Raw genomic sequence first — 27384 nt, 5'->3', positions numbered from 1 at the left:
TTTTTTCATGTGGAAAAGATGCTCTTTGAACTGACATGTCCAGCTGATACCACATGAACACAATCCTGAAAGAGTGCCTAAAAGGACTCCTAAATGTTCTCTTGAAATTACAGCTTGTGTAAGAGATCTCTCATTCAAGTGAGAGATTCCTGATGATTTGAAAAAGAATCTATAAAGATAAGCAAGTCACCTAAATATGGAAAAAAAAAGAGAACAAATACCCTGCAGTCTGCAATAAGCTATAACTGGAGATAGCCACTTAGTGAACACTCTTAGTGTAGTGGATAGTCCAAAGGGTAAAGCGCAGAAATGATAAAAGTGATTCAGACATACAAACATTAAGAAACACTAGGAAATCTGGATGAAAAGGAAGGAAGTGCTAAGTATCTCTTACATGTAGAGTTACCAAGAAAATTGAATGAGGAAGAGGAGGTAACATTCTGAAGGGGCATCATTTTGAAGTTAGGCACTAGCACAAAAAGATCTAAGAGGAAAGATCTAGAACTGTTCTCCCAACATCATCTTTTTGGCACTAAAAATATCCTTGAACAAAAACCTTTCCCAACTTGGGAAAGAGGAACTGGATCTATCACTCCCTTGAACAGCATGTAATGAAGGACAGGTGGAAATAATGAGTCTGGTCTGATGTACAAGGAATAATCTCATGGCAAGGAGGAATATCCTCTCATTGCCATCTATAACCTTGATGATTGATCTTCAGAACCCATTTGTCTGAAACTATCTGTTGCCAAAGAGAAAAAATGAAGACTCATACTTGCTAAATTCAAAGTTGTAGAAGCATACACTATTTTCCCTTCTCCATCAATAATCTTCCCATCCTTATCAGAAAGAGTAGGATAGGAATTAGCTAACTGTTTAGCAGCAGTAGGAATAACTAAAGCACTAGCTGCTAGGGTAAGATTTGGGAAGAGTGTATAAAAACGCAAAACTGAGTAACTTTACACATTCTATTTGCCTTTTTAGTGCCAGCAGGCTGGCTATTGGGAAAATTCATGCAGAGACACAAAAAAGAAGTTATGTTCTTACCATAACGTTCCATGTGAGTTGTTCATCTCGCCTTTTTGTTCTTACACGTGGGTTCGGAGCCGATCCCTCAGCACAGAGTTGGACGCTTTACAAGCTCAAACTCTCAAAGAAGCTCGAGACCCAGTATATATCCCATGATGCTCCACTGTAAACCCCAGATCTAGTACACTGCACCCCCATACAGCCTATGCAGTACCTACCTATCTAGGTACCTATATATATGCAGAAAAGAAAAAACAGTCGGTCTTAAGACAGGCTGACAAGACCAACTGATCCACCAAGGCAACCATCTTTCTCACTAGGAGGGGGAAGGTGGGAGGGAATGTAAGAACAAAAAGGCGAGATGAACAACTCACATGGAACGTTATGGTAAGAACATAACTTCTTTATGTGAAGTTGTTCTATCATGCCGTTTTGTTCTTACCCGTGGGTAGCATCCCAAGCACCCTAATCCTGGGTGGCTCAAGGGAGAACATTCCTGAGCACAGTGGAACCAAAGGAAGCCCTGTCCCTGGAGGCCCTGTCCACTTTGTAATGAGTGATAAAAGTGTGAGGTTTGGACCAAGTAGCAGCTGCACACATTATATCCAACAGTAAACGAGCTGCATGGGCTAATGACGTAGAAACAGCCCGGGTAGAGTGGGCTTTGACATTGGTCGGTAATTGCTGATTAGTACAGGAATAAATTAATTTAATGCAATCAGAAAGCCATTTAGATAATGTGATCTTTGATACCGCAGAACCTTTCTTGTTCTCTGCGTAAGAGACAAAAAGATGATCAGATTGCCCGAAGTCTTTCGTTCTGTCCAAGTAGAATCTCAATTGTCTGTGAACATCAAGCTTGTGTAACATATATTCCAATCTGTTGGTATGGTGTCTAAAAAAAAGTTGGGAGCTCAATGGACTGATTTAAGTTAGTTTCTGAACAGACCTTGGGAAGAAAGGTAGGATTTGTCCTGAGGGACACCCTATCAGGGTGGAAGATCAAATATGGGGGCTTGGAAGACGAAGCTTGGAGTTCAGAGACCCTACGCGCAGAAGTAATGGCTATCAAAAATATTGTTTTCCAAGACAAAAACTTCAAATTACAAGATGACGTGGGTTCGAAGGGGGTAAGCATCAATTGGGATAAAACAAGATTCAAATTCCAGGGAGAGATAAGGTGTCTGATAGGAGGTCTGAGATGGTGGGTCCCTTTCAAAAAAGCCTTACATAGTCTGTGGGACATGATGTTAGACACGTTAAACCCTACATGAAAGTTGGAAATGGCAGCCAATTGAACCCTTATGGTGGCAGCTGCTGTGCCATCATCGAACAAGGAAGACAAAAACTCTAATATGGTATGAATAGGCGCAACATACGGGTCAACGTCGTAGTGAGAAGCCCAGTGAACAAAACGTTTCCATTTGCTATTATATAGCTTCCTGGTTGACAGTTTATGAGAGGAAACTATAATATGTTGGACCGCAGGAGACAAATCTTGAGACCTGGCTAATATGCGAATTGGAGCAGCCAAGCTGTCAGTTTTAGGGAGATGAGGGAGGGATGAAGAACTCCCGACGAACGAGTCAAAGATCTGGCACTGGGTCCAGAACCCATGGTTCTTCCACTCGATACTTCTGCAGGAAGGGGAACCAAATCTGACGAGGCCAAGATGGGGCTATCAGAATCACAGTCCTTCCCAGATTTTTGGCTTTCTGTACAAATTTGGGAATCAGGGGAATTGTCGGGAAGGCATACAGGAGGCCCGGGGGCCAATCGTGTACAAGCGCATCCCCTCAGGATGCTCCCCGGTGGGGGATAAAGGGCGAAGTAGCTTCTGCATTTGGCATTCATCAGAGATGCAAACAGATCGCAGCAAGGCTGGCCCCACCTGCGGAAAATCTTGTCCGCCACGTGCTGTTTGAGGGACCACTCATGAGGCAACAGGATGGCCCCTGCTCAGTTTGTCCGCTATCACGTTGGATGACCCCAGGATGTGCGTTCCTATTAGCGCCTGGTGGATACAGTCCACTGCCAAATTCTTAGGGCCTCTTGACATAAGGGATACGATCTGGTTCCCCCTTGCTTGCTGATGTACCAGACTACTGACATGTTCTCTGTCTGAACTGCAATTGTCCCTGGAGGAAGATAGTCGTAAAAGTGTTGCAACACCAGGAACACTGCTCTCAGCTCCAGGACATTTATATGCAAATGTGATTCCATGCTTGACCAAGTGCCTTGGACAGTCTTTCCCTGAAATAGCCCCCCCACCCTATCAGGGAAGCATCCGTGGTCATTGTGGCTGTGGGTTGGGGAAGAAAAAAGGGACGTCCGATTACAATCTGGTCGCTGTTCAGCCACCAACTGAGGCAACAATCAGTCCAGTGGAAAGGAACTCTGTCTGCACAACTTCCAGCCACCATAGGTGTCCCACAGGGCTCTATACTGGGCCCGCTGTTGTTCTCTATTTTCACAAATAACCTCAAATGCTCTACACAACATGCCACACTCATACAATATGCAGATGATTCAACTCTGATCTGCTCCGCCTCATCTCCCACCACCCTACATACACTCACTCAAGATACCTTTATCTCAGTAGAAAAATGGATATCTGGGATCCAACTAATTCTAAATCCCAAAAAGACAAAACTGCTACTATTTACCCCTAATAGATCAAAAAAAACTCTCTCCTTTACCATAACCTCTAATGATGGCACCACCATCTCCCCTTCTAACCACACCAAACTTCTGGGCATTGAAATAGACAATAATCTCCACTTTGATGTTCACATCTACCATAAAACTAGTACACAAAAAACTAGGCTCCCTATACAGACATAAGTCCTTTCTCTCACAAAAAGCAAGAGTCACTCTTGCACAAAGCCACCTCCTCTCAACTCTATTATACGCAGCACCAATCTTTACCCAAATCAGACAATGTGACCTAGACAAACTAGAATCATGTACAATAAAATAGCCAAGTTTCGTACTAACTCAACCTATAGAACCCATCACTGTGCTGCACTAAAAGAACTAAAATGGCTTGAGCTACCACAGCTACTTAACTATCACCAGCTGAGCACAGCCTACAATATTCTCAAATATCCTGAAAAAAAACCCTCATTATCCAACCTACTTACTATCTATACTACAAACTGATACCTAAGATCCAGTGAAAAATCTCTCCTCTCCATCACCAAGGCTAACAATAATGCAAGGAAAGTGCTCTACTCCCACACCGTTGCCAGAAATTGGAACTCTCTTCCCCTGTGTCCACTGCCCCCTCCACATCCATATTCAAAAACTCCCTCAAATCGCACCTTCTTAGTACATGGTTATGCCCTTGTATCACATAACCCTACCCATACTACTATTAACTCCCCAAATTCCTCTCTGATCACATGCTGGAGCTCTGATCCCCTGTAGGCTTGGTCATCTGAAAGGGTACTTTTTAACTGTAGAATCTTACTTGATATATTTTCTTTCCTTACCAAAGTATGACTGACATTGTCTTTTTACCCATGTTCTATATCTTTTACCTGGAGTGTTTTTATTAATTCTTGTTATATTACTATGCTAGGCATACAGGATGCAACCTGTTTTGTGTATTATGCCGGATGTACTGTATTTGTATAACTTGATGTTGGAGCTTTTCTCCCCGGGCCTCCGCTGAAAATGGACCTGGTCCAGTCGGAATTTCCCGGTTAACAAATGTAAAATAAATAAAAATAAATAAATAAAATCTTTCTTGCAAAGATCCGTTACCAGAATCTTGTGAGACATGGGCAGTTGTTGGTAATACCATTGTGTGAAGAGTAGCCACTGGAGTATCCACATGTGCATGCGCCCCAGCGGGACTGCTATTAGTGTGGCTGCCATTGTGCCTAACAGCTTCAGTATCTGGGACACAGGAGCTTTGTTCTGGGTCAACAGACTGGACAATTGACTTCTTAGGGATAAGATTCTTGTTTGAGGCATCCTGATCTTTGAATCGACAGTATCTAGCTCTGCCCCTTAGTAGGGGAAGTAATGAACTTGTTGGGCTTCCGAGGGACTGGTTCCACTGAATCAGGGGACTCCCACGCCCTTCTAGCAACCAGATCCATCAGCTCATCGAAGGGAGGAGTCACCCAGGAGGTGGATGGTTGAGACCCAAAGGCCTTCAGGAGTACCGACTCGTCCTCAGTAGGGGCAAGGGACTGCCAATCACCCCTCTGTCTTAAGATTTCCAATATTTCTGCAAATGAGACATCCTCAGAGGGGGATTGAGGGGACCCTTCTGATTCCTCCAAGTCGGTATCCGATGTCAGGGATTCCTGAGAGGAATCCAAGTGCCTCCTCTTGCACAGTCTCTTCCTAGGTACTTCATCAGTGGGAGCGTCTGGTGAAGTCCCTGTAGAGGAGGGGCCAACCAATGGGGATACCTGAGGCTCTGGGTCTTGACCCCTTCGAAGCCTTGGAAGAAAGGTCAGTCTTGTCCAGCGCAGCCTGAAAATCAGGCTTCAGGAGTCCCCTATCCACCAGCTTCCTGCACCTTTCCTGCGCCTTTCCAACAGAACCCTGGCGCTAAAGGAGTGGCAGATAGAGCACACTTCCTGCAAGTGAACTGAACCCAAATACAAGCACGTGGAGTGGTTGTCCATGACAGACAGTTTTTGACCACACTCACACCTTTTGAAGCTAGACTTTTGCTTCTCAGACATTTTAAGAAAGACAAATATATATATATATATATATATATATATGAGTTCAGATCCTTGAACTCCAACAGTAACACAACAATTATCCACTATGTGTCTTAACTCTAGAAAGTAGTTAAAGCCAACTAAAATATCAAAAAACACACCATACAAAGGAGCTGACAGAGCCCTGTCACGCCCAAAATCTACTAAAGGCTGAACAGCCATTAAGAGAATAAAGCACTCAAGTAATCTATTATAACTAGCACTAAACAAATTACGCTAAATCTATACTAATAGAAGAACACTAGGTAATAGAAATTTTGAAAATTATTCCTAACTATTTCTAAATATAGAAAAAAAAAATCAACACTGGCCCGAGCTTCCACCGACGAGTCTGCAGATCCGTTGCAGCGGCAAACTAGATCTGGGGTTTACAGAGGAGCACTGTGGGATATATACTGAGTCTCGAGCTTCTCTGAGAGTTTGAGCTTGTAAAGCGGCCAACTCAGTAAAAACAAAACGGCGAGACAGAACTTCACATCACCCTTCAAAGCTGACAGAACTGGAGGAAACGGTAAAGGTTCAGGAAATTCCTTCTGTAACAGCTCGTAAAAGTTTCTGAAGGGTTGAGAAACCTCAGTGCACTCCCACTGAAAACACCACCACATTCTGGAAATAGTCTCTAAGACAGAGATACCCCAAAGGGAGAATCACAAATGGGGCTCTCCTCTGAGTAGGAATCAGAAAACTGAGGAGATAGTCTGTACTGTCCCTTCTTGTCCAGATTCAGAATCTTGGATCTCGTCAGAAAAGGAGGTATCCTTCTGTCTTTTACCAGAGAGCAATAAATAAGAAGGATCAAAAGCTTGAATCAAACTCTGAGGCAGACTCATTAAACTACTCCTGATAAAGAAAGTTTGACAAGGAGGAGGCCCATGTTTAGTTTTCTGTTTCTTTTTCACAGAAATAAATGCGGCCAGCAGTGTTATAAATGGCAGCTGTACCTTCCCCAAGGATGAGTATAACATTTTGACAAAACAGGGAAGCCTTTCCTTTTCCCTCACCCAGGACCAACATGGCTGGCTCTCCCTTGCCTTCCGAGGGGACCCCAACAGCCACAGAGGGCATGGCTAACCCCCAAGTCCATAGTAGCTATAAGTACTAAACCAGAGGGATCCAACGTAAAAGATGAGTGGTCTGAGGTATGACAAATGGCCACAGCAGAGTCACCTACCATCCACCTACAGCTGAGACATACTGTTAGCTTGCTGTGGTGGCAAAGGCAGTTTGCTTAACTTTTTCTTTTTGTGGCTGGAGGGGTCAATATTGGGACCAACTGTTTACCCCATGATCAAGCTGAAAGGGAAAAAAAGCAGCAAAAAATGGCAAAAATTTAAAATCTTTAAAAGTCACATTTTCCACACAAACACAGTAAAAAGTACTTTAACATACTTGCCAGGCCCAAAAAGTAAAATAAACACAATTTCTCCACAAAAACAAATGTCTTTTAGTTACTTTAAACAACGCTTAAACAGACAGGAAAAAAAAAAAAGAGAACTCCTGCTTAAAATCACAATACAGTGCATTAAAACACTAATTCCTAGTTTTACAATAACAGTCCTGAAGAGGAAAGTATTAATAATCAACAAAACTAACTGAATGGAACCCCACCCCCTCGGGGGGAGCACAAGCTGACAGTTGATCCTCTAAAACCTTTGAGGAGCATTCACTTCAGCAGCAATAAAGTTTTGAAGGGCTTGTTACTCAAACGTCACCTCAACTTGAGCTCCCTGACAGTCAGGGCACATGGAAGGTGCCCTAAAGCTTTGGAAGCTGGCTGGCTGTTAAATCCTTGGCAGGATATAACCCATACAGCTAGCACTACTGCAGCTGTGATCAATATGATGAACATTAACATTAATAAAATACTATGTTTATTCTGCAAGAAGCAATTCTGTGATGATGAAAAATATTTACCTCAGAGTCTGAATCCAGGTCTTTAAGTTTATGCTGGGACTGACATCTTCAAACCTTAAAGTGGAACGTATATCAAAGCGGGTGACACCTTCAGAAGCATGCTGTATAAAACAAAACATTTTTTTTTCAGACAAAAATCAAACACCATTTTTTTTAATTTGCATAAAGCCTAAAAGAATACAAGCTGGTTCAAAAAAAATGAATCCTTATAAACGCCAGACATACAACAAATAAATTGTTCAATTCCTGCCTTTCCTTAAACACCTCTCTTCCTCCTACACATTATTCTGCATGTATTGTTCTCACAAATTCAGTTTATTTCTGTGAAATTTGACAATTCCCTTTTCCAAAGATCATGCCTCCAGTACTATAAACAGAGCTGGCTTATATTTTGACTTCAGTTTTTCAGCAATTGCTTTTTTTAGCAGCAAACAGTCTCTGAGGAAGCTAATGGTAAATGGTCCTGCTGTCCAGTTCCAAAAGAAGGGAGAACCACTGTTGCCTTGGCCAGAAAGGCGTCATCATAATGATCTTTGACACGACCTTCTGAATCTTCAGAAGTACCCTGGAAATCAGTGTAAAGGGTGGGAAAAGCATACAGAAACATTCCCATCCAAGAAAAAAAGACATCTGTCTTTCAGGCCTTTTCGCATGGAGTCCAGGAACATAATTTTTCCAGTTGATTGTTTAGAGAGGAGGCAAAAAGGTCTATGCAATGAATTTCCCACAGCTGGATCAAATCTTGGAAGACCCCCGCCCCCAATTCAATTTCCATTTGAGAAGGTGAGGTAGCCCTGATCAGCTTGTCTGCCACACAATTTTTCTGTAACAGAAAGCAAGATGCCTGTAGAGTGAGACTGTGCTGTAAAGCTATTTCCCCTGCTAATATGGCTAGTATGCATGGGGAGAGGGTTAAGACCTTATTTCCATTAGCTTGCTTATGTATCACATCACTGTGGTTTCTGTAGCTATATGAAGAGGTCTTGGGGACCACAGATGATTCAGAGAGTTGACAGGCTTTATAAGGTCTAGCATCTCGTGTTTTGGTCAGTCTTTCTTGTCCCAGAGAACCTGCATTTTATTCTTACTGACTCTGCTCACCAAGCAAAATCCGAGCCATGAGTTGTGATTCACTGTATTAGAGCAGGAAGAGATAATGGGAGATCTGGATTCAAAATATTAATGTCTCCATCAAATGATTTCCCTTTTTAAAAATCCCATGACCGGGATTTGAAAAGACATTGGGTATTGATGCTGACACCAAAGAGATTTCAGATACTATTTTATTTTTCTGAAGTGAAGTCTTGCAAGAGTTATCATGAAAATCATGGAAGACAAGAGACCCAAAATCCTGAGGTACTATCCTGCCATACCAGAAGTCCTGAGTGTAAACCCCTGTAATTGATCTAAATATAGACGCATTGTTTCTTGTGGAAGAAAACCTTTGTACATAGGTGTCTTACAGGCACCCCAGAAACACAACCTTCTCATAGACAAAAAAGAATTTTGAATGTTCTCTTGGAATTTCAGCCTTAGAAGATGATTTATAACCCAGGTGAGAGATTCCTGATTCTTTGAAGAGACTCTGCAAAGACAAGCAAGTCATTTAATATGTAAAATGTCGATACCTTGTAACCTGCAATGGGCTATAACTGGTGCTAAACACTTTGAGAACACACTTGGAACAGTAGATAGTCCAAACGGTGAGGCAAAGAAGTGATAATGTGACCACACCCACAACATTAAGAAACTCTTGAAAGCCAGATGAATAAGAATCTAATGATATGCATCTTTTAAATCTAAGGTTACTGACAAAACTCAAATGATGATGAAAGGGTAAAGCTTGTGAAATGAAAGTATTGCAAATCTGGGACTATCGCAAACTGATTTAGGAAAGAACGATCCAGAAGTGGTCTGCAGGAATTTTCTTTCTTTGGTAATAAAAACATACTTGAATAAAATCCTTCCCTCAAAAGGGAAGGAGGAACATTTTCTATTACTGAGATAGCATATGATGAAGGATAGGAGGGAAGAGATGGGAATGGTCTGGTGGATAAGGCAGAATCTCCTAAAAAGGAGGAATTTCATCCCACTACCATTTGTATCATAGACTGATCATATTCATGACGCATTTGTCGGAAACAATCTGTTGCCAGAGAGGGAAATGGAGGTTCAGATTTTCCAGAAGGGATACGAGACTGACAGGGAGAGAACAAGGTCTTCTGCACAGTCATCACTCTGACTCATTTCTTCTGAGGAATTCCTGCTTTTTTTTTTTTTTTTTGAACCTTCCTGCCATTGCTTTTTAAACATCTACATACCAGCATTCTGCGGACACTGTTCTTGACAAAATTGGATGAGGGAGTAGAAAAATCCTTTGAAAATTTTAGAAAAGGAGGGTTGCAAACTTTTAGAGATTCAATTTAGGCAGCATACATCTCTCATCATACTTTTTGATTAACTTCTGCAGCAGAGGGTCCAAAAACAAAATCTCTATCCAAAGGAGATTCAAAATGTCATTTCTGACCACTTCTGGAAGGTTCAGAGAACGCAGCTGGCAAACCTCCTCAAAATAGTACCAGTGGTTCCAGCCCTGGAAGCAGTATCTACAGAGTTATAAACAGACTTCAAAAAATGAATAGTGGCCTGAGAAGTAGAAGAAACAAAATTACACAAAGATCATCTTTTACTCAAGAGGTAACTGCAGTCAAAGCATTTCTCATACTTTCACAATTAGTATAACAATAGCTTTACCACTCTTGTCATGAGGAGGATTAGAATCAACAAAATGCTTAGCAGAAGCTGGATTAACTAAGGCTGCATCTGCTGGGTCTGGACTAGGATTACTGTATAAAAACACGAAAGACTGAAAAACTGTACATTCTATCTGCTTTATTAGGGGCAGCAGGCTAGCCATCAGGGAAACCCCAGGCTGTGACAAACGCATCTTTCAGAGCTGACAGAACTGGAGAGATGGGTGAGGGTTCTGAAAATTCCAGGTGCAGCAAATATATTCTCTAAGGACTAAGAAACCTCAGTGTTCTCCCACTGCAAATGGATAATTCTAGAAATATTCTCAGAGAACGATATTCCCTCACAGGGACTTTCAAATCTCACATTCTCTTCAGATTCTGAATTAGAAACCTGAAAAGAAAAACTGCATCTGTCCCTTCAAATTTCACATCGTGAAACTCTACAGGGAAAGGGGAATCTCCTTTTCTTTTACTGGAAACCACCTTAAAATAAGGGTCCCTAGCATGCTAAAGACAATGAGCCAAGCTCAATAAATTACTATGGTGCAGAGAAACCAACACAGGAGAAGTCAAATGTTTATATTTCCATCTCTTTTTGACAGGAACATTAGGGCAAACAGACCTAGTATTGCTGGCAACAGCTTCCCCAGGAATGGGCACTACATTCCCTGTCCCTTTTCCCATGCCCAACAAGAGTGGCTCTCCCTTGCTCCTGAAGGGACTAGGACCACAAGAGCTGCAGGTGATGTGGCTAACCCCTGGTCCATGGTCGTTGTATGTACATTAAGATGCGTCTTATGTTACAAATTGTTGACAGGTTACCTGATAAGGAGTCTTATTTTGAAAGTTAAATGCCACTGTCAGTTTCACTGCAATGAGATGCATTACATGTGATAGCAGATTTCTTTTCATCTGCCCTCCCCTTCTCCAATGTGTTGTGACTATGGAAGTGTTGCATACAACTTAAAAAAGTGTGGAAGATGTAAAAAAAAAAAAAAAAAAAAAAAGAGAGAGTGTGTGTGTGTGTGTGTGTGTGGGGGGGGGGGGGGTTGGTTTTCTGTTCACCATTTTCAAAATTCATCTTTCAGAAAACAGTGAGCTGAAACACTATGCTTCACAGACTCTTAGGTAAACCCCTATCTTCTAATTATAAAGAATTCTGAAAGAACAGGCATCATCCAAACATGGAAGGTAGAAGAAAGGTCTTCAAAACCCATCAAACAGCCTTCACAGCTCTACTAATGCAGTAACAGTGTATTTGTTAGAGACTGGAAACCTTACTGCTGGGCCTATGACTGGTTAAATCTCAGGAAGTAAAACTACACTGTAAGAAGGAGCCAAATATGCAACTAAACTGGTGTCAATGTTGTTTGTTTTTCATTTATATGAATGTAAAATTGCCAAGTCACACATGATAATTTAATAAAGATATTTATTGGAAAAAAAAAATAAAATATCAGACAAACAGTTTAAGAGACTCAGCCTCAAAGTAGCAAGGCACCAAAGGAGGTAAGACTTCAGGAGTCTATGTCATAACAATTCCCTCTTGGCAAAGATGTGATCGGACAGCACGTATATTTTACAATAGAGACATTTTTGAACCAAAAACATGAAGTAGACATACATCCAGTAGAGCATCCTGTGACAGCATTTTCCAGTTGCAAATTATTCACATGGAAGCAAGATAAAATGCAGTTAATGATCCACTTTAAGAGGTTTTGTTTGAATACTGACAGTCATTCTCTCCCTACAGCAAAAAAGATGAACAGTTGCTCTGTCTTCTTTAACATAAACAACAATTTCATAGGTTCATAGGTAGGTACTAGGCTATTGGCCCTAGGGCCTATACAAGCCTAGCCAAAAAGGTACCCTGGCTTTCGCCACCCAAGAAAATTATTTTCCTGTGCCTTGTCAAGCAATACCACAGATGTGATCCCCGGGGTGAATTTCCTATTACCCATCCAATCATCAAGATTTTTCTTGAAGAGTGCTAATGAGGAGCTCTTTGTTTGACATAGACAGGTAGTCTGTTCCAGAGTATGGGAAGTTTCTGGGACAGGAATCTATCCCTCCAGCATGTTCTGTTTGTTGTGGTGACAAGGTTTAGGTCCCTAGAGCATGTAGCTCGGAGAGATTGGGATTTCTTTAAGTGGAGCATGTCCAACAGCTCTGGGTTTGACATAGCTTTGTACGTTAGACAGAGATCGCCTCTGAGTAGGCAATATGCAACAGAGTAAAGCTGGAGTTTTTTGAGACTGTCTGCGTAAGGCATCTGTTTGAGGCCAGTAATCCTCTTTGTAAGGTACTTTTGCGGCCTTTCCAGTTGTAGATATCTTGTGAGGTACATACCAAAAGGGGCGTTGTACTCTATAATGGGTCTGATCAGTAGAAGGGAACAATGACCTCTTTTTTTCTGGATGAGAAACCTTTTGTGATGAGGTGTGCCACGTAGAAGGATTTCCTGACCACTGTGGCGATGTGATAATCAAAGGAGAGACTACTGTCCACCTGTGTTAAAATATGAGCAGTTGGTGGAGGTCCATTGTGTGAACAGAAACCCTACAAAAAAAAAAGAGAGAAAAAGAGAGAGAGAGAGAGAAATGGACTGCATGAAGGGCAATTCTGACAATCTTCTGGAGTAAAGGTAGGCGGATACTGGATCAGTTTGAAAAGCCAGAAGAGGTACCCTACACAGTTGTTCAGTTGCAAACAACTTATGATCTACTACCCTTCCTACTTCCCATACACATACCAAACTTTTTTTGAAGGAACATAATACTCTACCTTATTCTGACTAACAGGAAACTTAATCCATAGTCTCAGATTTTTTTTTCATATTAGGTTCCTAAACTGGAGTTAGTTCATACAGTGATACATTCCCAATACAAACCTTTTAAATAAGAACCAGGTCAGCAAATTAATTTATAGGTCAAGCAAACATCAACTCTTAGTAACCTATAAACAAAAGTTATATACTTACCATATTAACAACTCTTAGTAACATATAAACAAAAGTTATATACTTACCATAACAATAGATCCATGTCGTCTCATGTTTGTCTGGTTCAACTTATGGGTAGTTGTATCCTATTACAGCTCTTCCAAAGTAAAGAAAGAGAAAGAAACTTTGAAAGTTGACAGCAAAACCCATTTTATTTGAACAAGATTCACTTGCTGTCTGGATGTCAACAACAAAGAAATCTTCAGAAAGTAAGAAAAAATCAAGTAGAAAAAAAAAACACAGGTGAGGATGAGCAAAATGTAGATCAGGTTTAAGACTCTGTACTGGAGATGGCTTGCAACTGTTTAGAGAAAAAAATAAATCATACGCACTCAGAGGTGTTTAAAACAAGTGAGACACTGTAGAAACACATACAGTCAAATGATAAAACAATGGAAAGAACAGAAGAAACTTTAAGCAGCAATTCAGATGATCTGATAAAACTGCAGAAATCAGAGGCTGAAATGAAGGACAGACTGGCTGAATATGAGGCTTCTCAAGAAGAACTGCTTTTGAAAATAGAACTAGAAAATAGAACAACTAGAAGACAGAGCACTCTGACATTTTCTGCTATACCAGAGAAACTAGAAGGAAGAGATTGTATTAATTTTAAGAAAGCACAGCTAAGCAACTGGACTGGTATTCCACAGGGGTATTTGTTACCAGAATGGGGACAATGTCTATGTTCCAAATCTGTCCATGAAAAAGAAGCCAAGACTGTAAAGATGCAATCATATCACAGGTTCATAGGTAGGTACTAGGCTATTGGCCCTAGGACCTATATAAGCCTAGCCAAAGGTACCCTTGGCTTTTGCCACCCAAGAAAATTATTTTCCTGTGTCACTGTCGAGCAGAGCCACAGAAGTGATCCCCAGGGTGAATTCCCTATCTCCCATCCAATCATCAAGATTTTTCTTGAACAGTGCTAATGAGGAGCTTTGTTTGATATAGATAGGTAGTTTGTTCCAGAGTATGAGAAGTCTCTGGGACAGGAATCTATCCCTCCAGCATGTTCTGTTTATTGTGGTGACGAGGTTTAGGTCCCTAGAGCGTGTAGCTCGTAGGGATTGGGATTTCTTTAAGTGGAGCATGTCTAAAAGCTCTGGGTTTGACATAGCTTTGTGTGTTAGGCAGAGACTGCCTCTGAGTAGGCGATATGCAATGGAGTAAAGCTGCAGTTTTTTGAGACGGCCTGCATAGGACATCTCTTTGAGGCCGGTAATCCTCTTTGTGAGGTATTTCTGTGGCCTTTCCAGTTGGTGTAGATGTCTTGTGAGGTACATACCAAAAGGGGCATTGTACTCTATAATGGGTCTAATGAGTGATGAGTAGAGGGGAACAATGACCTCTTTTTTCCTGGATGAGAAACCTTTTGTGATGAGGTGTGCCACATAGAAGGATTTCCTAACTACTGTGGCGATGTGATTATCAATGGAGAGACTACTGTCCATCTGTGTCCCAAGGTCTCTTATCACACTTTCAGTGTTAAGTAGACTACCACCTATGTGGTAGTTCATCGGTACTGAGTTTTTACCAAAAGGAATGACAATGCACTTTTTGGCATTGAGCTTGAGGCCATGGCTTTGACACCAGGCATCTGTCTCAGCAAGGCCCTTTTGTAGGATGTCCACATCTTTTGGACTTTTGATTATGGCTCCTAGTTTGCAGTCATCTGCGAACTTGGTTAGCCAAAGACCTTCTGTGTTGGCCTGTACTTCAGAGAAGTAGATACAAAACAGGAGAGGACCCATGACTGAACCCTGTGGTACTACACTTGTCACTGGTCTGAAGCTGGATTTGGAGTCTGCTACTTTCACAGTGTGGGCTCTGTCAGTGAGCCAGTTGGCTACCCATCATGTGACATAGGGATTTATACCTAGTTTAGTGAGTTTATCTATAATTCCAGAGTGGGGGATGGTGTCAAAAGCCTTGGCGAGATCTAGATAGGCTGTGTGAACCACCTTATCCTCATCTATGGCTTTGGTGACTGCCTCAAAGAAGTCTATCAGGTTTAGGAGACATGATCTGCCTTTTACAAACCCGAACTGGGTGTGGTCCTGAGTTTGGAGATTACCAATGTCATTGTTTATAAGTTCCATGATGATATGCTCCATAGCCTTGCAGACCAGGCTCGTTAGGCTAATGGGGCGTTAGTTTCCAGGGTCTGTGGTGGCTCCCCCTTTGTGGAGTGGGATAACTGTCGCTGTGCACCATTCAGTGGGCACATAGCCTGAGGTAAGGCTATGAGTTAACATGGTACTTGGTGGGGTGCCAGTTTGTTCTGTATTTCATGTAGAACACAGCTTGGGATGTCGTCAGGTCCCATGGATGCTGTGTTCCTGGCTTTGGATAGTGTGTTTTTTTACCTATGCAGCCATGATTACAGGAACATTGCATTCTTCTGGTATAGAGATGGGCCCTTTAGGGGATGACAGAGGGGTAAAGTTAGCACTGAACCTATCTGCCAGGATGTTGGCAATATCCGTTGGTTCTGTATATTCAGTGCCATTGTGCTGTAACTCAGAGCAGATCTGAGTGTTGCCATTGAGATTCTTGACATAGCTATAAAATGCTTTGCGGTTGTCTTTAGAGTCAGTGGCGATTTTGTTTTCATAACTAGCTTTGGAGGATTTTATGAGGGATTTCAGCTTCTTACTGAAGCTGACCAGGGAGTTTCTCCAGTCATGGGATTTTACTCTTTTTTTGCAACAATTTCTTTCTTCTGTTGTAGAGTTTGTTTATGGCAAGGGACCACCAGATTGGCTTCCTTTTTTTGCAGGAAAGCATTTTGGTTCTGTTAGGGATTGCACGATCCATGCACTCAAGTAAGTGCTTATAAAGTGCATTTGTGTAGGATTCAGCAGTCATACCTCTATTGTCCATCAGCATGGGTGTCGTGAAGTTTGCCACTTCTGTCTTAAGAAGCGTGAAGTTGGCTTTGGAGAAATTATTTACTGTGGTTTCCCTAATGGGGGAGGGATGTGGATGTCTAGGGTGATTAGCTTATGGTCGGATCTGACCAACGAGGAATTGACCTCTGGTGTGGAGCACCGGTTGCCCATGTTGGTAATAACCAGGTCTAGGATATTGCTGCCCCTGGAGGGGGGGTGGATAAGTTGATCCATGGCATTGGAATTTATGAATTCCAGAAAACGTTGAGCACAAGAGCTGGTACACGAGTAGTTTTCCCAGTTAATGGTAGGGTAGTTGAAATCACCCATTATTAGGGTGTTAGGTTGTACCCTAATATTTTCCAGTGTATTAAGAAATGAGGAGTGGGAATCCTGGGGCATGGTGGGGGATCTCTAGCAAGCTACAATTTGGATTGCTATCTTGCCCACAGTTAGTTGCACTTGGATAATCTCAAAAGGAGCTGCTCCTGATAAAACTGTGACAAAAGGGTAAGTACTATTAATCATGGGAATCAAAGTGTTCATGAATAATGATTATTCAAAGAACATCAGGTAGAAGAGGAGCAAGTTTGTGCCTGCAATCAGAAGATGTTGAAAGGCAGGTGTGACTCAAGTTGCTATATCCACTGTCTTCAAAATATTTTTTACGAAGGAATAAAAATATTCTTCAATGCAGAACAGGCGAAGGAGGAAGTAAAAAATGTTTTTCCAGCAAAAAATGAGCCAATACGTTGAAGGGAATTCTGCTTCTCATTCTTCTGACAATGGCACAGCCCATAGACAGAACTTGCCAGTAAAATATTTTCCAGTGCACCAAAACAAAACGATTAAACAGAAAAAATCACAGGAGCTGATAAAAAAAAAAAACAGGAGCAGCTTGGTTGTTAATCTGAGACATGTGATGGATGATTGAGATAATGAAGAGGGTCAACAACAATCTGAAAGCAGACAATAAAACAGATGAAATGTAAAGTGACATTTCCATAAGATATATTTTAGATATGAAAACTGTGTTTTTGCACGAAGTTGCAGGTATGATTCCCATGACTTGATACTAAGCATATATGTGGAGGTATACACTAAAATCTTGCAAAATGATAGTTCCCTAAGTAATTGAGATGAACTGGGTTATGCAATTGAGGAAACATTAACTTTTTTTTTCTTTTATCTACCAGCTATGCTCTTGTCTTGGCAAAGACAATCTCTGCAGGCACAGATAATTAATCAGGAAATAACTGAACTGTGATTTTTGAGGCATCTGTATGGATACACACTAGAATTAGTACTTAAAGAAGTGTCAAATAGCTCAATGAAAATAAATGAAGTATGTTACATTGAAAGGAATACAGGCAGATTCATTCCTAGTAATAACAACCACTTCAGTATAAATCATAAAAATGTAAATTACTCATTTAATAGCAGCCAGGGCATTTTTTCATAAGGCTACAAATTACTTAGCTGAGAGCATGCAAGTTGTTTTTCACATCTGGGAGGGAAGTTAAGATGGGGATAATAAAGGATGGTGTAGGTGCAGGATGCATCACAGGCTAACATGCATTTTCAGAATGATTAAACCTAACTTTAGAATGGGAGATGCCTGTAGGTGTAGCTGCCTATTTCACACATCTGTCCATATATAGAGAGGCAAAGTTATTTTTTGGAAAGTGTGCATGGCTGTGTGTGCTTGCTGTGAGTTAAAAAGAATTGTGGGCTGAAAATGTAGAATTTTTTTTTTGTTTTTTTTGAATGCTTTTATCCAAGCAAAAAGTTAGGAAAATGTGACAAGTTTAAACTGATATGAGAAGCTACAAGTGCATACAGGATCAACCTGCCAAATGCATGTAAGTTGCAAGTTGGAAATATATATTTAAAAAAAAGCCTGCCACGTAAAATATGTAAAAGTAATAGCATCTTGTCAAAATATCTGCCATATCAGTAATGCATGGAATATGAATGATATTGTGGGTATGTATAAAAAGTAAACAGTACTGCATTATGTTAAGAAGTGTAGGGTACAAACAGCAATGTTATAGAGGAGACACAAATAGAATTGAATTTGGCAAAGAAGGGATTTTAAAATGATGATTCAGCAGAGTATCAGGGACAAAAGAAAAGAGGAGTAATAATACTCACTGCAAGAGGGGCTCCAATAATGACAGAGGATCAAAAAAACAAGGGTAGAGTTGTATAATAAGGGGGTTATTTATATTCCACCTGCAACTACTATTAAGGAGGTTAAAAGAAAAATGGGAGAGGTAATTTGCTTCCAACAGGGTTTATTATTCAAGGGTAAGGATTGGAAACTTATATGCAACAGTAAAAACATATTTTCCCCTCTAGATCCTCCTAATACAACAAAAGATGGTAGATTTCTGAAGGAATATGAGATGATATTTGGAATGAAAGATCAGAAATTATTGGCACAAACCCAGACAGAATTTGCAGATTATTCTCCAAGGTTCAATTGGGCTAAACTGCATGGAAGCTGTGTTTTACAGAACTGAAAGTTTTGAAATGCATCCAATAATGATTTTTGATCATATACAAAGGTAGGATAAAGATGCAAGGTATCCAAGCAAAAATGAGACAACTGGTGATTTCATACCTATCTATTAAAATAGAAGAGTTTAAAGAACTGGTAGTGGAAATAATTCAAGAGTTCCTAGGGAATGTACAAATTTCTTCAGATATGATAGCTGAAGAGTGGGAAAAATGATAATGGAATTTAAAAAATATGGTAGAAATGAAAGAGAAAGAGATATGGGGAAGAAGTAATAGGAATTACTTAGACGGAATCATCAAAAGTGAAAGTACCGCAGATGAACAGGAATCTTATGGAACATGAAGGGAAAACTACAGTTGTGCAAGAACTTACCATAACGGTGGATGTCCTACATGGATCATGGTTGCAGTATTAACAGATGGGTTTTGCTTGCTGACATCCGGATAGGGTATCAAAGCTTTAAGTTCGTACAATGTACTTCCAGGCGATGAAGTCAGCTCATGGATTTCAAGATATAAAAGTGGACATACATACAAGATCTTTAGACTATCTACAAGCCAGCATTAACCTGTAGATGACTAAGGAAGGGAAAGGTCAGCTAGGAAGGGCTTAGGTTGAACAGAGTAAGCAAGTTTCCCTCTGAAAATAAGATCCTGTGGAGTACAATGTGCTTCTTTATGTAGGAAAGGTGAAGTGTTACTACTAATGAGAGGTGAAGGGGTAAAGAAATGGGGTTGGCAGGAGGGAAGGAATACTGCAACAGTGATCAGTAGGACACCTACTTTTATGGTAAGTTCTTACACAACTGTACTATGTCCGAACTAACTCACTGTTGCAGTATTCTTAACAGATGGTGATTTGCAGAGATATACAGAAAAAGGGGAGTAAGTTAAAAGGAAACAGAAGGGGGAAGAGTCCAGGAAACCAGACATAATGGTTCTGGCAAATTCTGTCCTGGGCCTTGAGAAAACATCCAACTTGTAGTGTTTAGTAAAGGTGTAAATAGAAGAGCAGGTGGCTTCTTCTAAAATGGGTGCCAACACCTTCGTGGAAAGCACCTAAAGAATCCACTGCTCGAGTGGTGGGCTTTTGGGCAGTAAGGTAGAGTCTTTCCATGGTGAGAATAGCAGAAGGAAATACCCTTTGATATCCAGGAGGAAATAAATTGTTTGGAAACAGGTTGGCCTCATTTGGATTCCAAGAAGGAAACAAACAGTTGATTTGTTTTTTTCTCATATCCTTAGTTTTATCGGTAAAAACTTAGCTGTCTGTGAATGTCTAAAGAGTGTAGTAATTTTTTCCCCTATTATGGGGATCAGGGAAGAAAGCAGGCAGGCTGATTGCCTGGTTGAGAGTAAGTTCACTGACCACTTTTGGCTTGAAGGATGGATTGGCTCTGAGACTTACCCTATCTTTGTGGAACATAAGGAAGGGAGGAATGGCCATGAGAGCCTGTAGTTATTAGACCTTGCAGAATGAAGTCAATGCCAAGAGAAGCACTGTTTTCCAAGTGCAGAAATTTAAGGTAGCTCAAAAGGAGGTAAAGTTGGCACTTCGAAAAATATGTATAGGAGCCTTTTGTTTATGAGAATTGAATTTTCTAACATTTTTTATATGTTACATGTTTTTATATATGTATATGTGTGTGTATATATACATTTATATAAAAATATGTATATGTGTGTACATATATGTGTGTGTGTATGTATGTATGTATTTTATATATATATATATATATATATATATATATGGGATTCGTACTGATCCCCGGACGTCACCGAATCACTATCAGCCAGGCATACTTACACGAAAGTGCTTTTCACCGAAAGCAGTTTCGCACAAGTATGCTTGTTGCAGAGATCGTACTACGGTGCGGATAAAGGAATACTCCCTTTTCTTCACTGCAGTTCGATCTCGGAGTGAGAATAAAGTAGGGGGGTGTGGGGAATGGGGGGTGCAGGGGGGCTTGCCCCCCTGCATAAAAGTAGATTTATCGTTTTTTTTTTTTTAACACACTAACGAAAGCGCTTTTCAGTGAAAGCGCTTTCATTAAAGTGTGTTCGGTGATTGTGGATTCGGACTATTGAACTTTCGTTCAACAGACCTAGATCCATATATATATATATATATATATATATATATATATATATATATGTGTGTGTGTGTGTGTGTGTGTGTGTGTGTGTGTGTGTGTGTATATATATATATATATATATATATATATATATATATATGTGTGTGTGTGTGTGTGTATATATATATATATATATATATATATATATATATATACATATATACACATGTTTTTAAGTTATATAAAAATTTGTCTCCTTTAGGAGTCTGTTTTAGTTAATTGATTGATCTTGGATATCGTGAATACAAGGTATTGCTTTTAAATGGAAGTTGGGAAGGAATGTTTATGAAGTCTGAGGAAGTGCCATTTGGAAGTGAAAGTATTTATTCTTAATAAGTTATCACAGCTCCAGCCATATTTGTGCCTTTCTTGTTACACTTTAGACTTATTTATTGTTTTCTTGCAAGGCACTTAATTCTCGGGGATGTTTTTGTCTTTTCATATTCTTGTGGATTGGTTCCTGAGGAGCACGGCAGATACAGTGGAGGTCGAGTTGGATTTTAATCCTACTCTCACTGGACTTAAAAATAAAATGGATTCTTTCAAAACAATGTTACTGGTGAAGATATTAATGTTTGACACTGCTACTGCTTCTAACGAAAATACTAAGAGCATGGACAATGTGAATGTACCAAAAATTACTAGAGAGATGCATGCTAAATTAATGAAACTGAAACAGGCTCAATGGCAACGTAAATATTTAAAAGCCTGCCTGTGTTTCAAAATTATCCCAAGACTAAGATTCCTTAAAATGCCAACATATGGGACATTATATCAAGATTTGCTTGTTAAATGGCAACAGATAAATATTAAAAGCAGCTATAATAACATGAAATTGCTGATTGAGCACCATATGTCATGGAAGACTAGGCTGACAACAGAAAATTTGCATTTACAACTAGAAGTTTCCTCGTTGTTGTTGCCTGATAGACATGAAATATTTTTTGATGATTTAAGCAATTATATTACGATTAATGAACATAGACTTCATCTAGAGAAGAAAACAAAACTCGAAAGAGATCTAGGTGATTATGCACAGGGACAGGTTTTTTCCTGGCCAAAAGAACCAATTAGAACAATAAGAGACCTAGTAACTACAAATGACCTCTGTGCTCCATCAACGCAATCAGAGCTTAGAGCCTCATCTTCTGGCCAATTGACATCCATAAACAATGAGGACATAGAACGACCAGTAGAAGCCAACAGAATGGCTGAAAACTTTTCCAATACTCCTTCCCTGGCTACTGGCTCTTGCCAAACATCTCTTAATGTTAACTTAGTTTGTGCATCGACTGATGTAGGGAGAAAGATGCCACTGAACCAGCATAATGACAATTGTAATAACATCGAGGGCTTACTGGTGCTTCTGCTCCCAATAAGGGAGTATCAACTGAGGCAAAGAGTTGCCAGCAAGGGGAAAAAGAGGTGAACTTCATTGATGGAAGGACAAGTAGAACTATCGAAACAGAAGAAATGGATGTGAATCAGCGATTGCTCATGGTTAATATTTCCAGTTACAACTTAAGTACAACAGAAGAAATGTTGCTTCAGAAAGGTCCGTCGCTTATCCCTTCATTAAATACGGACATTTTAGACATTACGACTGACACTAAGTTATTTGTTAGAAATAACCAGTAAGTCCAACAACACGGATAAAGTTCACCAACTGCCGAAAAAACACTTTATTGCAAGAACTCCAAAACAACGTAAACGCTTTTAAATACAACTCTATGCGTTTTCGTCCACATAAGCACATGAGACTTCATCAGACAAATAATTCATCACAACTTGCTCATTAAATACTTCCCTAAAATTTAAAAACACCAATGAAAATTCATAACGTCATTTTCTCATCAAAAAACAATCAGAAAAAAGACTCATTATATTACAGAATTAGGATAAAAGAAGCTTCAACATTTGTTATTCTTAGTAAAACCTTTTAAAAAACTACCTATATATCTTGTGTTCATTTCAATATAAACATTTAAAACTTTCCAGTGAATAAATAAATAAATAAATAATCATCTCAATCATTAGTTAAAAAATCCATTCAGTTGTTAAAAACTCATATTAAGATAAATAGCACCATCTACTGTTCTTAGGGAGCCATTGCTGGTAACATTTATATTCTAGCTGCTCTCAATTTTAACACAGGTATTAGTGAGATGTGCTCATTTAGACCAGGGAAACTTGTCGCCTCTAATAGTATTTGCCACCAAAGTTCTTTAAATTCCAACCATTCCTCCCAGGGGCCTCCTCTTGTTTCCTTCTTAACTTGCTCAAGCACAAAGAAAGCAAATTTTGAACCCTCACATGTTTGTGTGTGTTTATAAAGAGCATTTGTTTCTTTTTTTCTGGATATCTCATAAGTGTGTTCATAAATTCTTTTTTTCAACGCTCTTTCTGTCTTACCTATGTAGTATGAATTACATTGGGAACACTTAGCCAGGTATACCACTCCCTGGGACTCACAGTTGTGATATCCAGTGCTATTAATATTAATGCCTCTAGCTGTCAAGAACATCTCACTATTGTTACTAACATATTGGCACTGATTACAATGACCACACTGGAATGTTCCCTTCCTTTCATTTGATACACATACTTTATTTGTAACTTTGTTACTGTTATCTAATTTGTTGTATTCCAATAACTTTTTTATACTCCTGCCATTTTTGTAAACTATTATGGGGGTGTTCTTTTTCAAGGGGAAAAAGAGGTGAACTTCATTGATGGAAGGACAAGTGGAACAATCGAAACAGAAGAAATGGATGTGAATCAGCGATTGCTCATGGTTAATATTTCCAGTTACAACTTAAGTACAACAGAAGAAATGTTGCTTCAGAAAGGTCTGTCGCTTATCCCTTCATTAAATACAGACATTTTAGACATTACGACTGACACTAAGTTATTTGTTAGAAATGTCATGTTGAAATTGGAGTAGCAATGGGTACACCCTGCACTAACTCCTATGCCAATTTATAGTGTTTTGGGAGACCACCCACATCATAAAGAATGATGAATACTCTAAGCTTGCACTGTATGATAAAATATTTGTGGATAACATGTTTTTTATATGGGGACACACTGAATGTGAATTGGTAAATTTTATTAATTTTATTAATACAACTACTGACGTTTTACATTTTACAGGTATATGGTCCAAAGAAAACACAGATTTCTTTGGATGTTAGTTTAATGAAGGAAGGAGATGATATTTCCAGCAAAGTGTATAAGAAGGAGTACAAGAGAAATCTCCTGCATGGAGAAAGTATGCATCCCCTCACATATGCAGAAACATCGTCAAAGGACAGAGTCTTAGAGCGTTCAGGTTAACAAGTTCTAACAAGTGTTAAACTGCACTGAAGCAGAAAGATTTTTTATGGAGAGGCTACAAGTCTACTGAGTGCTGCCTGTTGATAGATGATGACAGAGAAGACCAAATAGGGAATGGCAAACCATTTTTTAGGAATTACAGTAAAGACATTTTGAATGCTGGAAAGACCAACAATAATGCTTTAGATAGATGTAGAATGGTTATTCCATTCACTAGAAACAACAGAGATATATACAATGTTATTAACAGGAATTGGAAGATTTTGATGGCGAATGACCGCTTAAAAAATTAGTTGGAGAAAGACCTAGCCTTACTTATAAAAGCAATAAGTCCTTGAAATGTTTATTACGTTATGAAAACACTTAATGCAAGCAATCTTAAGTCCCTAAGGACAGGCACCTATGGTTGCTGGAGATGTAATTTTTGATCTTATGTAGGAAACACCAACAGGTTTATTCACCCAACTACGGGCAAGATATATGAATTTCATAAATTTGCAGAGTGCAAAACAAGGGGTTTAGTTTATCTGGCATATTGTACTAGATGTCACGTGTTCTATATAGGAAAGACCAACAGGACATTAAGAGAATGCATCAGGGAACATATTTATGCCATCAATAGGGAGGATGAAACTAATGCCCTAGCCAGGCATATATGTCAGAAGGGGACAGTACATACTTCCAAGTTCAAGGCTTTAGAATTAGCGTTCTGAAGCCTACATCTAGGTAATAGCAAAAATATTATAGAAACGCTAGAGATCAAGTGGATTATTAGGCTTCAGGCTGATAAACATTACGATCTGACCATTAAATAAATGACTTAAGTTTTTAGTGACTTATGTATACCTTTTGTTTATGAGAATTGAATTTTCTAACATTTTTTATGTTACATGTTTTTTATATATGTTTTTAAGTTATATAAGAATTTGTCTCCTTTAAGAGTCTGTTTTAGTTAACTGATTGATCCTGATTAGATATTGTGAATACAAGGTATTGCTTTTAAATGGAAGTTGGGAAGGAATGTTTATGAAGTCTGAAGAAGCATCATTTGGACATGAAAGCACTTATTCTTAGTAAATGATCACAGTTCCAACCGTGTTTGTGCCTTTCTTGTTACACAGTGGTCTTCAAAAACAAAGTTAAGGTCCCAGTGAGGAGCTACAGGTTTCTGTGGGGGGGTTAATGTGTAAAATTTCTCTTAATAAAATGTTTAACCTCTGTCCTGGACATAAGAAGGGTTCTCAAGATAGACAAGTGTTAATGACTGACAAGTGAGTTTTAATGGAAGACTAGGACAACCCTGAATGTAAAAGATCAAACAAACATTTTAAGACTGTAAGGGTGTCCATTAAAAGGGCTGGAGTTTGACTTTAAAACACAGATGGAAAATCGTTTCCACTTGGCTGTGTAAAACTTTCTGAAATTAGGTTTCCTGGTTTCTTGTAGCATCTGAATCACCTCTCCAGAAAAAAAATGTGTCTGGAAGGGATTAAAATTCTATTCTCCAAAGGGTCAGGCTGAGAGAACCAAGACTGAGGTGAAGGAGTAGCCCTGTGATTAAGTCTGGCTTTCTAGGAATTCTCCAGAGCTTTCCTTTTGATACATGAAGCAAGACAGGAAACCAGTGTTGTCTTGGCCACAATGGTACCAGAAGTAGCAGTTCTGGATACTCCTTCTGGGCTTGAGAAGATGCCCCGATAGCAGAGGTAGACGTGGATATGTGTAAAGGAACTTCTCCATCCATATGAAAGAAAAGGCATCTGTCCTTCCAAGCTGGAGCGGACTGGGTCCTTGTGCAGAACACAGGAAGTTGGTGGCAAAGAGGTCCACCTGAGAGGTCTCCCATCTGAAAGTGATGGTCTTGAATATCTCTATGTTAAATGTCCATTCATGGAGATCCTCAAAGTCCCTGCTTAAAGAATCTGCCAACACATTCCGTTTGGAGGGAATGTATGTAGCTGAGGCAACCAGATTCATTTGGGAAGCTAGATGCCACGCATCCTGTCCAAGTCTGCACACAGGGTAGGATCTTCTGCCTCCCTGTTTATGTACCATGTCACTGTGGTGTTGTCTGTGTGTAACAGAAGAGTGGCTGGTTTCCAAATATATGAAAAGGTCTGCAGGGCTTGAAGAAGTGCTCTCATTTCTTTTAAGTTGATGTGTTCTAAAAGTACACGGGCTGGCCACTCCCCCTGAACACTGCAGCACCCTATCCAAGGCATCTGTAAACAGGACTTAGTTGGGTGGGGCTCAGATGAATGGGAGACCTGGGTCGAGTGTTACCATGTTGCTCCACCAAAGAAATTTCTTCTTGAAACAGAAGAACGGGAATGTTGGCATCGAGAGGGTGATGGAGCTGCGACCAGAGATTTCAAGTACCACTACATTTTCTTCGTATGTAATCGGGCAAAGGGTAACACAGGGATAGTGACAGCCATATGCCTCATGGTCTTGACAGCTTGTCTGGCTGAGCTGTGAACCTGTGTGGAAAGGAGAAGAAACTTGTTGGCTAGAAAGGAGAAGTGTTCTTGAGGAATGGAGGCATGTATGGAAGACATGTCTAGATGGCATCCCAGGAATGTCAGTTGTTGGGAAGGGATGAACTGGAGTTTTCTGTAGTTGACAGTGAACCCCAGCAGAGTCAACAGTTGTATTGTGTTTTAGAAGAATGTCCATGGCTACAGCCTGCAGTAGAATGCTGTCCAGGTATCGGAAAATTTGAATGCAGAGTGATACAGAAAGCCACTACTGGGGCCAGACACTGTGAACACCCTTGGAGCTGTAGACAGACAAAGGACAAAGCAGTAAACTGAAAAAGGATGACCCAGTAAAAAAAAAAACTGACACAGGGTGGATAGGAATATGAAGGTAATCATCTTTTATATCTAAGGATACCATGAAAGCTTCAGGAGTAGAAAGACTAGATGGGTTTGTAGGGACAGCATTTTGAAGAAAGGTACCCTTCAGGAAAATGTTTAACCTGGAGAAATTTAAGATGGGCCTCCAATGACCCTCCTTTCTGGGAAACATGAAGAGCCTGGAATTAAATCTCTT

At 39.9% G+C, this 27384-nt stretch overlaps 1 protein-coding gene across 2 annotated transcripts in view; it reads right to left on the bottom strand.

The window, feature by feature from the left end:
- TPP2 (tripeptidyl peptidase 2) overlaps positions 1–27384 on the bottom strand; it is a 2672548-nt gene that overhangs the window by 1203075 nt on the left and 1442089 nt on the right. For both annotated transcript variants that reach the window (XM_044071246.1, XM_044071247.1), the window contains exon 19: positions 7692–7792. In XM_044071246.1, coding sequence (XP_043927181.1) covers positions 7692–7792 — 101 coding nt within the window. The remainder of the gene's footprint in view (positions 1–7691; positions 7793–27384) is intronic.

Source organism: Protopterus annectens, chromosome 5.part0 (genome assembly GCF_019279795.1).
Source record: "Protopterus annectens isolate FY-2018-M chromosome 5.part0, PAN1.0, whole genome shotgun sequence".
Lineage (NCBI taxonomy): Eukaryota > Metazoa > Chordata > Ceratodontiformes > Protopteridae > Protopterus > Protopterus annectens.
This window is presented reverse-complemented; position numbering and strand designations above follow the sequence as displayed.